The 15,232-nt window shown below is 36.4% G+C and overlaps 1 protein-coding gene across 2 annotated transcripts in view; it reads left to right on the top strand.

Annotated features, from left to right (window-relative positions):
• The window catches only part of LOC148952732 (uncharacterized), a 112,581-nt gene extending 103,644 nt beyond the window's left edge, over positions 1–8,937 (top strand). For both annotated transcript variants that reach the window (XM_089087385.1, XM_089087384.1), the window contains exon 8: positions 8,463–8,937. In XM_089087385.1, the coding sequence (XP_088943511.1) occupies positions 8,463–8,709 (247 nt within the window). In that variant the 3' untranslated portion in view covers positions 8,710–8,937. The remainder of the gene's footprint in view (positions 1–8,462) is intronic.
• The last annotated feature ends 6,295 nt before the right edge of the window (positions 8,938–15,232 follow it).

Raw genomic sequence — 15,232 nt, 5'->3', positions numbered from 1 at the left:
ATAGTTCAAAGACCATACAACGAAAACTCCGGGGTCGACACAGCCCTCCAGGGCCCGAAGGCACGCGTTGTAAGTTATGCCCTGGGTGAATATATGGTTCTAATTGAAGGGATGTTCGTAAAAACTTCAGAGAGGACTAATTTGATTGGAAATTGAAAGTTCTAGTTCAGTTTTTGAGACTCAAAAGAGATTAGAGGGCAACTAGCCCCCCCCCCACGCCTCTTTTTTCCCGAATACATCCGATAAAATTTTTTAGATAGCCATTAACTTAAAAATTGTTCACAAGTCAGAAAACAAAAACTCAGGTGTCGACACGACTCCCCCCAGGGCCTGGGGGCAGGCGTTGTAAGTTATGCCCTGGGGCATATATGGTTTTTATGAAGGGATACTCGTATAAACTTCGGAGAGGGCTCATGTGATTGGAAACTAAAAATTCAAGTTTACTTTTTAATAGTCAAAAGAGATCCGAGGGAAACTAGCCCCCCCACGCCTTCTTTTTCCAAACCCATCTTATGAAAATTTTAAGATAGACATTTTGTTAAAAAAAAATAGTTCAAAGGCCGGATAAGAAAAATTCCGGTGTCAATGCAGCCCCCCTTGCCTGGGAGAAGGTGTTGTAAGTTATACCCTAAGGGCATATATAGTTCTTATGAAAGGCATGCTCGTATAAACTTCAAAAAGGGCTCATTTGATTGGAAATTGAAAGTTGTAGTTCACTTTTTAAGAGTCGAGATTTAAGGGCAACTAGCCCCCCCTCCCCAAGCCCTTTTTTGCCCAAATCTATCCGCTACAAATTTTGAGATAGCCAGATTTTTTTTTAAATTGTTAAAAAATTAGACTAAAAAAAACTCCAGTGTCAACACAACCCCCCAGGGGCCAGGAGGTAGGCGTTGTAAGTGTTGTCCTGGGGGCATGTATGGTTCTTATGAAAGACATGCTCTGATAAACTTTAGAGAGGGCTCATTTGATTAGTAATTGAAAGTTCTAGTTCACTTTTTAAGAGTCAAAAGATATCCGAGGGCAACTAGCCCCCCCATACACACACCCTTTTTCCCCCAAGCCTATCCGATAAAATTGTTTAAACAGTCTTTTCATTATAGATGATTCAAAGGTCAGATAAGAAAAACTCCTGTGTAGACGCAACCCTCCATGGCTCGGAGGCAGATGTTGTGAGTAATGCTGTAGGGGCATATATTGTACTTATTGAAGGGAAGATTGTATAAACTTCGGAGAGGGTTCATATGATTTGAAATTGAAATTTCTCGTTCACTTTTTAAGAGTTAAAAGAGATGGAGGGCAACTAGTGCCCTAAATGCATCAGATAAAAATTTTGAGGCAAACATTTTGTTAAAAATAGTTCAAATTTCAGATAACAAAAACTCCGGTGTCGACACAGCCCTCCTGGGCCAGAAGGTAGGCGTTGTAAGTTATGCCCTGGGGGCATATATGGTTGTTATGGAAGGGATGCTCGTATAAACTTCATAGAGGGCTCATTTAATTGGAAATTAAAAGTTTTAATTCACTTTTTAAGAGTAAAAAGTGATCGGAGGGCAGCTAGCCTCCTCCCACACTCCATTTATTTTTTTCCCGGATGTACTTCATATATAAGGGGTCGTCGTATAAACTTCAAAGGGGGCTCATTTCAAAGGGGGCAAACTTTTTTCACTTTAATCTTGTTACTTTGATACCAGTTTTTGTACTTTGATGAAGATTTGATTTATATTTTTTTTAAGTTTGATTTTGAAATAAGGAATTTTTAAAAACTTGAAACTTTTTGTAATCAAAAACGAACAAATATTAATTAAAAAAAAAAAAATCCGAAAAATAAGTTTTTAAAAGAAAAGTAAAGGCCATTTTAAAATGACGCAGTAGGTTTTAGACTTTAACAGTGAGAGAAGGAGGCGATACCCAAAATCTTGTTTGTAGTGATTTTTGTTCGTTTCAAGCTTGATTTGCATGTTCAATTTAATCTTCACTCCTTTTAAGGTTTATTTATTCATTTACATTAATATCTATTGTAAGTTTGTTTGCATTGATTGTTTATTTAATTTCTGTTCGTTTTAAGTTTCAATTATACTTCAATAGCAAAATATTTTCATTCGTTGTAAGCTTGATTTTCATATTCAATCTACCCATTACTCGCTTTAAGATCTATTTATTCATTTATATTATTACTTGTTGTATGTTTTTTCCTGGGATTGTTTATTTAATTTCTGTTCGTTTTGGGTTTCATTTACTCTTTAATAGTAATTTCTGGTTGTTTTGAGTTTGAATTTTAACAGGTATTTGTATTTGTTGAGCTTAAGTTTAAAATGGCTTTTACTTTTCTTTGAAAACCTTATTTTTCGGAAAGTTTTTCTTTTAATTAATTTTTAAAATGGTTCTCTCAAATTTTTAATCGGATGGGTTTAGAGAACAGGGCGTGGGGCGGGCTAGTTGCCCTTGGATCTCTTTAATTCTTAAAAAGTGAACTAGAACTTTCAATTTCCAATCAAGTGAGCCCTCTCTGCAATTTATACGAGCATCCCTTCCGTAAGAGCCATATATGCCCCCAGGGCATAACTTAGAACGACTTCCCCCGGGCCTCGGGGGTGTTTTGTCAACACCAGAGTTTTTGTGATCTGACCTTCTACCTGTTTTAAGAAAAAGCTATCGCAAAAGATTTAGCTGATGCATTTGGGAAAAAAGGGCTTGGGGGGGGGCTAGTTGCCCTCCAATCTGTTTTTGACTCTTAAATAGTGAACAAGTACTATTACTTTTCAAACAAATTATCCGTCTCTGAGGTATATACAAACATCCCGTCCAGAAGAACCCTTTATGCCCCCAGGATAAATTACAACGCTTGTCCCCGGGCTCGGGGGGGGGAGGTTGTTTTGACATCTGAGTTTTGTTATCTGACCTTTGAATTGTTTTTTTACAAAATGGCTATCTCAAAATTTTTATCTGATGCAATTGGGGAAAAGGGCGTGAGGTGGGTGGTGCTAATTGCCCTCCGATTTCTTTTGACTCCAAAAAAGGGAACTAGAACTTTTAATTCCAAGTCAAATGAATCCTCTCTTTACGAGCATCACTTCTATAACAACCATATTCGCCCCCAGGGCATAACTTACAACCTCTGCCCCCGGGTCCTGGGGGCTGGTGTCGACCCCGGTGTTTTTGTTATATGGTCTTTGAAGGATTTTAACAAAATGGCTACCTCAAAGTTTTTTCGGATGTATTTGGGAAAAAAGGCATGGGGGGGGGGCTAGTTCCCCTCCGATCAGTTTTGACTCTTATGAAGGGCACTAGAACTCTCTATTTCCAATTGAATGAGCCCCCTTTGAAGTTTATACGACGACCCCATCCATATGAAGTGCCTCTGGGGGAAAAAAAATAAAACATTGGAGGTGTATGACCTTTGCTATAGGCAACGCTATGTTGCCCCTGAAATAGAAAGCAAAAAAACACCCCCCTCATCTCCTTATAGAGTTTTCTGTGTTTTATGGGGAGGGGGTTAATCCTCACTCTTTATAGTACAGTAATAATACGGAAAAAAATGCCCGAACCAGGAACAAATTGATAAAGTAATGCTTTCTTCACCATCCGGGCCAGAAAAAAAGCGCTGAACAATGTATCCAAAATCTCTATCTCTAACCTGTTGCGAAATTTGTTGTGTTTTTTTCGCTATTTTTGTTACATTAATTTGTATTTTTCATGAAAAAATGAAGTGTCACGAAATGAGTGTTTGATACGTCTATCTGTATCAGAATTGAGAGCTGAAACCGTTTCTGACGTTAGTTTTCTTATAAACGTCAAATAAAATGAAAAAATCCAACATAATTAATGAAAAAATCCAACAAAATTTGCACTTTACTGAAGAAATATAAATGTTTTTACTTTTATAACTTTAATAAATCAAATAATATTAGCATTTTGATTACTAAATTTCAGTATATGTATATTAAACTGACAATGCAAATTCATTTGTATTTTTAAGTAAAGTGCAAATTTTGTTTTGGCCTTGGGAAGGCATAGGGGTTTTGCGCCCAACTTATGTTTATTTCTGCTCGTTTTGAGTTTGACTCGGTTAATTTTTGTAATTTCTGTTCTTTTTGGGTTTCATTTATTTGTCAATGTTGATTTGTGGTAGTTTCACGCTTGGTAGATTATTTGATTTTAGTTTTGCTCATTTTTTGTTTAATGGAGTTCTTTACTTTTCTTTGAAAAACTTATTTTGTGGGAAAAGTTTTTTTAATTAATATCTGTTCGTTTTATATTTTCATAGTCTTTTCAGGGAAAAAGAAAAGAATACTTTAATTTTTTTTGTTTTTTTAATACTTTATAGTTTGGCCTGCTGTTTGTAGGCTGGAGAAAAATTTTCAGCAATTTTTAACAGCATACACCCTTTTAAAAATCTGGCCACAAATAGTACTGTTTAATTATGTTTCATACCTCCTCTAGTTGACCTGAAATGGAAAACTTGATACCATTCGCAAAAAAATAGGTTTACTTTCTTTGATAGCTTGGATACACTTGCGCTACTTTGATTTGGTTAAATTTTAAGAGCAGAAGTATCCCCAAAAGTTTGAACATGATACCCTCAGTCGTTCTTGGGATACCGTTGAGATGCCTTATTGGGAATTAGCATAATCACAGTGCATTTTGATTTAATCTTAAGGCAACACTTAGCTTTTAAACATATAAAAATTGGATTTGAGGAAGACTAAAATCTATTCTATAAATCATATACAGCAACTTTGTATATAAACCTTATATAACCCCAGGGCATAACTTACACCCTTGCACTGAGGGCTCTGAGGGGGTTATCATCCTAAAATACCTAATTTCCAGAACTTTCAACTACGTTGAACAAAATGGATATCTCAAAATTTTGATTGGATGTGTTTGGGAAAATGGTGGGCGTGAGAGGGGCGTTAGTCGCTATCCAATCACTTTCAACTATTAAAAAGGCACTAGCCCTTTCAATTTCCAATTGAATGAGCCCTTTTGAAGTTTCTACGACAACGCTTTCAATAAAAGCCTCATTTGCCCCCAGGGCATAACTTACAACCATTGCCCTGAGGACTGTGGGGGGGGGGGGTTCATCCATAAAGACCTAATTTCCAAAACTTTCAACTACGTTGAATAAAATGATTATTTAAAAATTTTGATTTGATGTGTTTGGGGAAAAGGTGGGCGTGAGACGGGGGTTAGTTGCCCTCAAATCACTTTCGACTATTAAAAAGGGTACTAGTCCTTTGAATGTCAAATCGAATGAGCCCTTTCTCAGGTTCCTACGACAAAGATTTCAATAAAAACCTTATATGTCCCCAGGGTATAACTTAAAATCCTTGCTCCGAGGGTTTTGACGTAGTGTCTACCTCAAAATATGCTTTTTACCTAGAAATCAATTACGCTGAACAAAATTTCTTTATCAAAGTTTGTATTGGAGGCGTTTAGGGGAATGATGGGTGTTGGGGGGGGGAGAGGGCTAATTGCCCTCCAATTACTTTCGACTATTAAAAAGGGCACTAGCCCTTTGAATTTCAAATCGAATGAGCTTTTATTGAAGCTTCTACGACAACGCCTTCTTTAAAAACCTTATATACCCCCAGGGCATAGTTTAAAACCCTTGCCGTAAGGAATATGGGGGAGTGTCCTCCAAAAACATATTTTCCATCCGGGGATGATCTACGCTGAAAAAATTGTCTATCTCAAAATTTTGATTGGATGTGTTTGGGGGAATGAAGGGCATGGGGAGGGCTAGTTGCACTCAAATCACTTTCGACTATTAAAAAGGGTACTAGCCCTTTGAATTTCCAATCGAATGAGCCTGTTTTGAAGTTTCTACGACAACACCTTCTATAAAAACTTGATATGCCCCCAGGGAATAACCTAAAACCTTTGCCCTGAGGGTTGTGGGGGAGTGTCCTCCTCAAAAACATATTTTCTATCTGGAAATCAACTACGCTGAAGAAAATGGCTATCTCAAATTTTGATTGGATGTGTTTGGGGGAATGATGGGCGGGCGGGGGGGGGGCTAGTTGCCCTCCAATCACTGTCGACTATTAAAAAGGGCACTAGCCACTCCAATTTCCAATCGAATGAGCCATTTTCGAAGTTTCTACGACAACTCCTTCGATACGAAGTGCCCAGGTATGGAGAAAAAAACAACAACCATAAACACATTGTGCCCACTTCATTCTTTACTTAGGCAGCGCTATCGCGCTGCCTATGATCTGCATTTCAAGATGAGATAGCTGCGGCTCGAAAGAAAGCTTTGCTGATACTCCACAACTGCCAGGATCTGCCAAGTCTTGACACTGCCAGGAACCAAGTTTTCCAGAGGAAAGTTAATACTGCCACCTCATTCGTGCACCCACAAGGGCTGCCTCCGACTATGATGGGAGCGAAGTATCATTCGCTCCGAGTCTACACACAGGTTCCGATTTGGCCAGGAAATATGGTTGACCCCCAAGCTGGGGAAGGAATCGTCAAGGCAACCAAGTCATAGAGCTGAAAATGACGGATCTCCCCCCTGCTCTTCCTCATCCTCTAAAGACAGTGAAGTGTTTTTGCCAAGCTTATTGTTGTAACAATGGGAGATACTCCTGCAAGAAAAATGGCCAGGAATGCACCATAGCTTGTCTATTATGTAGAGGAGTTTTGTGCAACAACGCGAAGTGTCAAGAAGATGAATTTTCTGAGGATTAGCTTTATGCAAGTGATTTAATTTTCCCTGTGATTTTGGTTCCTTTGATCAGTCAGATGTGCAATTTTCTTACGTTTTATTACAAATAATTTTTACCATGTCGTTTTTATGGTGATGAAGGTGAATGGATTTTGATCTTAAATGCCTGCAAAGAGCAAGGTTTTGAGGGAAGGGTGGTGAGGATGGGTATTAAAAAGATCTTGAAGTATCTCAGAAAACCTAGTTTGTCAACTCAAAACTGATCTAGAAACTTCTATCCAACGCTTGTTTTTTTTTTACCTTAAACGTTAAAATTTGTTCAATTTTGTTCAAAAACAGAGTATTTATTATTTATTATTTTTACATTTCGGAAAAACTAACATCAGATATCGTTTCAGCTATTAAATCTGATACAGAAAGACATATCAAACACCAGTTTTGTGATATTTCATTTTTTTTTTTCAAAAAAAAATAAATTAATAAATAAAAACGGCGAAAAAAGCAAATTTTGCAATGAGTTAGAGATGGTGATTTTGGATATGTTGTTCAGCGATTTTTATAGGATAGTGAAGAAAGCATTACTTTATTAATTTGTTCCTGGTCAAACCTTATTATTCCTGTACTATTAGTTATCGTGTCTGTTTTACATCATGAACTAAAAATTTCCCCATAGAAGCTTTGAATTTAATTATTTCAGTAGGCCTACTGACATTATATATGCCTTACTTGAGTTGATGCTGTTATTTTGACATAGCCAACATTTGACCGATTTTTTTCTTCAAAATTGACCAATTTTTAAACAACATTTGACGCTGTTATTTAGACCAACGTTTGAAAATAAACAAGTGGGGTTCATTTGTTCCTTTTTGAGAAAATGAAAGGCCAATCGAACACTTGTTTTTTGCGAAAAATACCCAAAAACTCAAAACGCTGCTGCATTTAGCCTGCTAACACTTCTTGACATAAAATGAGGTATTTAAAATATAGATATCGAAACTTTAATGTTTTTTTCTTTTTTATTAATAATCTCTGTATTTGATTTAAATCTTTGAAAGGCCCCACCATGGATTTTTTTAAGCCCTTTCATCTAAAACCATATTGCAGTTCCTTTCGGGGGACTGTCGAAATAACTTGCTGTAAAACGTACCCATGAGAACATAGAGGGCCAATCCTCCCACAGAGATATGTCTGAAATATTTATAGAATTAACTATAGCTATGGAATTATACTATTTTAATTAACCGTTCTATTTTAAAAAGTTACAGTTCGCTTTGTTTTAATATTTTATTAATAGTTATAACATTTAATAAATCACTTCTATATTAATATTTTACTTTTAATCACTTTTAACAAAACGTAATGATAATTTACGTTTTAATAATAAATAACATTTAATGATTATGACTATAAATAGTTTAAACATTTTTAACTATTTATGTAATATTCAATATTTTATTTAATATATTCGATCTATTTAACAATTAACTATTTAATTAACTATGGAATTAGCTATTTTACTCTTTACAAATGTTGTGTCCTCCCCTTACGAGAGGCACTAAAGACCTCGCTATATTATCTTTAATGCCATTAAAGAATCACGGTAATTTAGCCTTTTCAAGGGAAATGTAGAAGACTTGTTGCAGCTCCTAGTGCTTATATGAATGTATTGGTTATATTCGAATTAGGTTTTAGTCAAATTTGGACCGAAGGCGGGGGGGGGGGAGTAGAATTGGTCTTGAAGGCCCTAGTGCGGAATGAATCTGTTATTTTAAAACAATGTTCTTTCTTTTAGGGAAAGATTTAAAGCCTCGTTGCAATTCATGACATCACAGAAAAATAAAGAAGTATTGTCTTACTGTGGCTATCTTTACAACCTGCATCAAAGTTATGCTGACGGGCGGTCAAGATGGAGGTGTAGAGAAAGGACAATTTGTAGTGCCACGATTGTGATCAATCGAGAGGAACAAAATGTTTATAAAGAGCCAAACCATTCTCATTCACCAAATTTGAGACTATCAAAACGCATGCTCAGCTTGTGAAACAGGTGTCAATCAGGGAGACGTTTTCATACCTCCCGTACCGCTTAGAAGTCATATTTATAATTTAAGTTACATATGTTATCCTCCATCTTAAGAAAAATCCATGATTCGCTCAAAATTCATTGGTCAATCCGGGCGTTTGTTGACAATTCCTATTCAATAGGAACTTAAATAAATAACCTTTCCATGTTGTAAGTATTTTTAAAAAATAAATTCTCGTAAACAATGGAGCGGGAATCTTTTATTAAGAGGAATGGTAGCGATAGACACACAAGAATAAAGATGTCTTGAATTAATGGTTAAGGAGCTTAAGCCTAGTTCCCCTATACTATGTTTTGCTGAAGACCTGCAACGACTTTTTGGATTGCGGACAATTTTGTCCGGCTCTTACATAGAAAAACGCAAATGCGCAAGCGCTGAATTTTTCAAATGCATGTGAAAAAATGTTTTCAGGAATCAAATGAAAGGCAGATATTTCAATTGTAAATTACAACTTCTTCGGTGGAAGTTCAACGATAAATGTATTGAATCTCATATTCTACAAGACTGTTTTTTTTTCACAGCATCTGATTTTCTAAGTATTTTTGGGCGTCTTTTTTTTCGCAAAATAATTGCATCGTTTGAAATGCGCTTTTCTGCAAATCGAAACATGTGGGAACTAAGTGTGATACGCCCCTTACCCTATATTTTTACGAAAAAAGATGGATTTTGTAATAACTCATTGGAGTTCAATTCCATATTTGGACAACGATTTAACGTGCAAAGTTAGCAGGATATGGTACAATCCAGCGTTGCCAATATTTAGTCATAAACTGCACCAGTTTTTCGACTAAAATTTTACTGCAAGAGACTATTTTATACCATCTGAACAGCAGGTTAAAAAGTTGCCTTGGCAAGAAGAAAATTTTCGATAAACTAAAACTTGAACAGATTCCGGAGTCAGAAAGAAGCAAGTGAAAGCAAAATGTACCAAAAAATGGATTTTACCACACATTTCCAACTGTACCAGTGTACCGTGAGTAATATGTGATATATTTAAAATACAAAAAAAAAAAATTCTTTCCTTCTAAGGATACTTCCGACATAAATTAAACTCCCCCTAATTAAGCTTAAATCCCGTTTCAAATTTGAGTTTAAATTCTTAATCAGCAAAAGAAAAACTGCATTTTATTCTCAGCCAAACATCGGCACTATTCAAGGAAGAACGGTTTTGAATTTCGCGAAGATACTTGGCAATAAAAAATCACGAGATACAAAGTTCACAGGAAGTTTAAGTTATCATAGCAGGATGAATGTTTAATCATCAAAAATATTGAAAACAAATTTTATGATGAGCAGTTAGCATAATGAGTTTAGTTTGCAAACATAATTACAAGGTAGTGGGCCCTCCACAGGAGTTGGGCCAATCGTGAAATAGCTCTTAGTGCGCAGAATCAAGACTAGCGTCTTATAGTGTTGGAAAAGTGGTTTTCGGGTCATTCAGACAATTATTATTATTCAGAACCCAGGCATTATGATTACAGACATTATGTTCCTACCGAAGGGAAGCCTTGCTCATATACGTACGTTGTTTCACACCTTAAATGTAAGTCACAATAAAACTATTACTTTTCTATTTGTGTTTGTTCTTATTATATGCGTGCATCTCATCGCACGGTAGATAACTAGTTCAATTGTACTCCATAGGCAGCGATTCCATGGAATCTGATAACCCCACAAAGAATGATTACGCTCCTGGATTGACGGCTCCCCAGCCTAATTAATCACCTCACAAGGAAATTCAAATTTATTATTTAATCTATTATTTTCTCTCATAGAGGGGCGCGGTCACCCATTTATCTTACTCCCCCTTACAAGTGGTGTAATCTTTTGCGGCACAAGTTTATATCGACTCAGCGGCTCAAGGTAAAACCTAAGCGGCACAAGGAGAGCAATTCCATAACGGCGCAGTTGGCCGAATCCTTAATAATACAGCTTGAATCCTTAATGGCAAAAGAGACAAGGTCACAAGTGGTACAGGGCCAACACACATAAAATCCTCCCGGCAGAACTGGCGCAGCCGGTAGGTAACACACAAAAAATCCCCCCGGCAGAACTGGCGTGGTCGGAAAACCTGGAGGAAAACATGCGAACTAGTTATGCTACAAAATTCTTAATTTAAATCTAAATATTTGGATAGATACAGACTTATAAGAAAAAGTGATTAGGCCTAGAACCGCTAAGTTATTATAGGAAAACCCTTTAAAATATCTCATAGGAGATAATAGCCTCCCCCAAATAGGTTAAGTGAAAAAAATTAATTTATTTTGAGTTATTCAAACGCAAAAATGTCAGAAGAATTAAGCAAGCTATTAATGGCGCAAAAGTTGATCTCAAAAAATGTAGAAATAACAAAATCTATCCCGTAATATGATGAACAATCAGATATTGACGAGTTTAATATCCAATTCGCCCAATTTTTAGAATTAACAAAAACAGAGCTTAAAATATTAGTCAGTATTCTACTCCTAAGATAGAGAAAGCAAAATTACGTGTCTGTATAGCCAATTTAATATAACAAGTGGAAAGATAACAATTGTCAGTTAAACATGGTAGAAAAATTTATTATAGCATTTAAAGATAGTTTCATCAAAAATAGTTCGATAAATAACCTAAAACATAGAACGGTATGCTTAGACCACACACAGAATGTAAGAGAATATCTTCAGAATATACGGATTTCAATAAAAGCAAAATTGGAAAAGATTCAGGAGAATTCTATTAAAAAATCATATTACGAGCCTTTTTGCAAGGTCTCCCCCCAAAACTATATAGAATGGTAATATCCAAAAATATTCAGACATTGGATCTTGCAGTTGAGGAGGTGGGATGAATGATCGAAATTGATACGATTGTGGCAAATCACAGTAAAACAAAAAGAAACAGCCTATGCGAATCAAACACAAGCCTGACCTTCAAGGGCAATCAGGCTTCTCCAAATTTCTTGTCAATAAATAACTATCCAGTACCACACAGAAATAAAACGCAAGATACCATGAGGAAGGAAACAGCACGTTTTCAGCCCAGTGAACCAATCAACTATGAAAATAGTTTCACAGTTGTAAAATGCTATAACTGTAATCGAACTGGGCATAAAGCGAGAGAGTGCCGCTTTAGGTTTAGGGACATACGGCACCAAGGCATGCCTTCGGTAATACGCAAAATTATGGCAACCATTTGTTCGGGAGAACACATTTTACTGCCAATGGTGCACAGGGTTATAGGCAGGGAAGAGTGCAAACACCAGTACCTCACAATGTGTACCAACAGAATTTGTATAGCCCTCTCCCTAGACCCCGAAGCCGTGCCTAAAAGTCGGCGGCGCGCCACCGAAAAAAACCGGCGGCGCGCCGCCGAGCTTGCATCAGCGCGCTGACGCCGCCGCTGATTCTATCGGCGGCGGCGTCACTAATACGCCGCCGTTTTTTTTTTGTTTCTTTTTCCTCTTTTTTGGTTATCGATATCGACCTCCGGACTTCAACCGTCATCCCGGCTAATCTTTTTCTTAAAAATAAATACTGTCATCTTGGGCTCGCCATGTATATCGGTTCATAGGAAGGAGAAGAAGAAATTTTTCTTGAAACAAAAATTCTACCTTGCCCTTTAAAATTCTGTTCATTTTTCTTTCTGATTTTTCGGATGAAAAGAGGTAGGTAAAAGAGCATTAGGCAATTCAGGATGTTGTCACAGGCAGCGCAATCGAGCTGTCTAAGTAAAGAACAATGTTGGCACAATGTATTATTTTTTTCCATACCAGGGCAATTCGTATCGAAGGAGTTGTCTTAGAAATTTCAAAAGGGCTCATTCGATTGGAAATTTGAATAAATAGTGCCCTTTTTAATAGTCGAAAGTGATTGGAAGGCGGCTAACACCCCTTTCACGCCCACCGTTTCCCCAAACACATCCAATCAAAATTTTGAGATAGCCATTTTGTTCAGAGTAACTGATTTCCTGAGAGAAAATATGTTTTTTGAGGAGGTTATTCCCCAACAACCCTTAGGGCAAGGGTTTTGTAGTTATACCCTGGAGGTATATAAGAACGATGTTGGCACAATGTATTATTTTTTTTTCTTTAGACCAGGACACTTCATATCGAAGAAGTTGTCGTAGAAACTTCGAAAAGGGCGCATTCAATTAGAGATTGGATTGGCTTGTGCCCTTTTTAATAGTCGAAAATGATTGGAAGCCAACTAACACCCCTTCCACGCCCACCATCTCCCGAAACACATACAATCAAAATTTTGAGATAGCCATTTTGTTTAACGTAATTGAAAGTTCTGGAAATTAGGTCTTAGAGGATGACAACCACCCTCACAGCCCTTAGAATAAGGGTTGTAATTTGTGCCCTGGGGGCATATACGGTATTTATAGAAAGCGTTGTCATAAAAACTCAAAAAGGGATCATTAGTTTGGAAATCGAAAAGCCTAGTGCCCTTTTTAATTATCGAAAGTTATTGGAAGGCTTGACATTTTTATATTAAAGATCGATATAGGTATAATGTATTATTTTGTTGTTGTTGTTGTTGTTTAGACCAGGGCACTTCGTATCGAAGGAGTTGTCGTAGGAGCTTCGAAAAGGGCTCATTCGATTGAAAATAGAAAGGGCAAATGTCCTTTTTAATAGTCGAAAGTGATTAGAGGGAAATTAATCCCCCTCCCACACCCACCCTCCCATTTGCCATTATGTTTACAAATTAAATGTTGCCTTAAGAATAAATAAAAATGCATTGTGTTAATGCTAATTCCCAATAAGGTATCTCAGCAGTATCCCAAGAACGACTGAGGGTATTGTGTTCAAACTCTCAGGGCTTCTTTTTTTCTTGAAATTTGACCAAATTAAAATAGCGTAAGTGTATTCAAGCTATCAAAGAAAGTAAACAGACTTTTTTGCGAATGTTATCAAGTTATGTTATCAAAATTATGTTATAATTTTCCATTTCAGGTCAACTAGAGGAGATATGAAACTAAATTAAACACTACTATTTGTGTCCAGATTTTTATAAGGGTCTATGTTATTAAATTTTGCTGAAAATTGTTTTCCAACATACAAATAGCAGGCCAAACTCTTATAAATTCTTAAAAAAAACGAAAAGATTTAAAGTATTATTTTCTTTTTCCCTTAAAAGACTATGTCAATATAAAACAAACAGATATTAATTAAACAAACTGTTTCCAAAAAATAAATGTTTTCAAAGAAAAGTAAAGAACTCCATTAAACCAAAAATTAGCAAAATTCAAATCAAATAATCTACCAAGCGTGAAACTACCACAAATCAGCATCGATAAATAAATTAAACCCAAAACGAACAGAAATTTCAATAAATAACCGAGTCAAACTCAGACCTAGCAGAAATTAACATAAGTTGGGCTCAAAACCCCTATGCCTTCCCAAGGCCAGAACATAATTTGTACTTTACTGACAAAAATACAAATGAATATGCAGAGACATATGAAGGCGTCTCTGTTCAAGGTTGCATGTAAAAGTAAAACACAGGATGATCTTTTGAAGTATAAATATTATAAAAATGTACTTACGACTTCAGTACCTGCAGCCAAAAAGCTCTATTTTTCACTTCGAATCGATGAGTGTAAGGAGAACTTGCGAAAGGTTTGAACTGTAGCTAATGAAGGTACTTCTTGCAGGAAACTCAAACAGTCCCCCCCCCATGTCATTAAAGGAATGCTGATGGATCTATTGTGAATAAAAAATTTTCAGCAAACGCCTTCAATTTGTATTTCACCACTCTTCCTTCAGTTCCCATTCAACCCAAGAGTAGAGTAAGTAGTTTTCCCATAGCAGAAAAGTCATTTTTCCTTTCCCCATGCAGTGATATTGAGATTTATAGTATTATCTTCCAGCTTCCAAGTAGCCGTTCAGTTGATGGTTTTGGTTTGAGCAATAATGTTCTTAAAAAAATTGGTCAGTTTGTTTCTAACCCCATCTCACACATAACTAACCTCTCTCTTTCTTCTGGTGTTTTCCCTCATTTATTTAAAGTTGCTAATGTTTTATCTTTACATAAAAAAGGTAATTCATCTCTAATTTCAAATTATAGACCCATTTCTCTTCTTCCTATCATCTCTAAGGTTGTTGAAAGAGTAGTGTATTGTAGACTCTCTTCATTTGTATTTAGTACTAATACAACTGCAGGAAATTCTCTCATAACTAACCATCAGTATGGTTTTCGTCCCACTTTCTCTACCTTGTATGCACTTTTAGATGCAACAGAGTTTGAGCGTGTTAATTTGGACAAGGGTTTTTGTGTTTTGGGTTTATTTCTTGACTTTTCAAATGCCTTTGATATGGTTAACCACTCTGTTCTTTTGTCTAAACTATCTTTATTTGGAGTGCATGGAGTCCCATTAGAATGGTTAAGGTCTTATTTGTTAGGAATATCACGGCATGTTTCGGTTGCTGGTAATTCTTTCACTACTTTACCTATATTGAAGGGTGTCCCACAAGGCTATGTGCCTGGACCATTAT

This window comes from Artemia sp. Qi Xiang Cuo, chromosome 4, assembly GCF_049724085.1.
Source record: "Artemia sp. Qi Xiang Cuo chromosome 4, ASM4972408v1, whole genome shotgun sequence".
Lineage (NCBI taxonomy): Eukaryota > Metazoa > Arthropoda > Branchiopoda > Anostraca > Artemiidae > Artemia > Artemia sp. Qi Xiang Cuo.
This window is presented reverse-complemented; position numbering and strand designations above follow the sequence as displayed.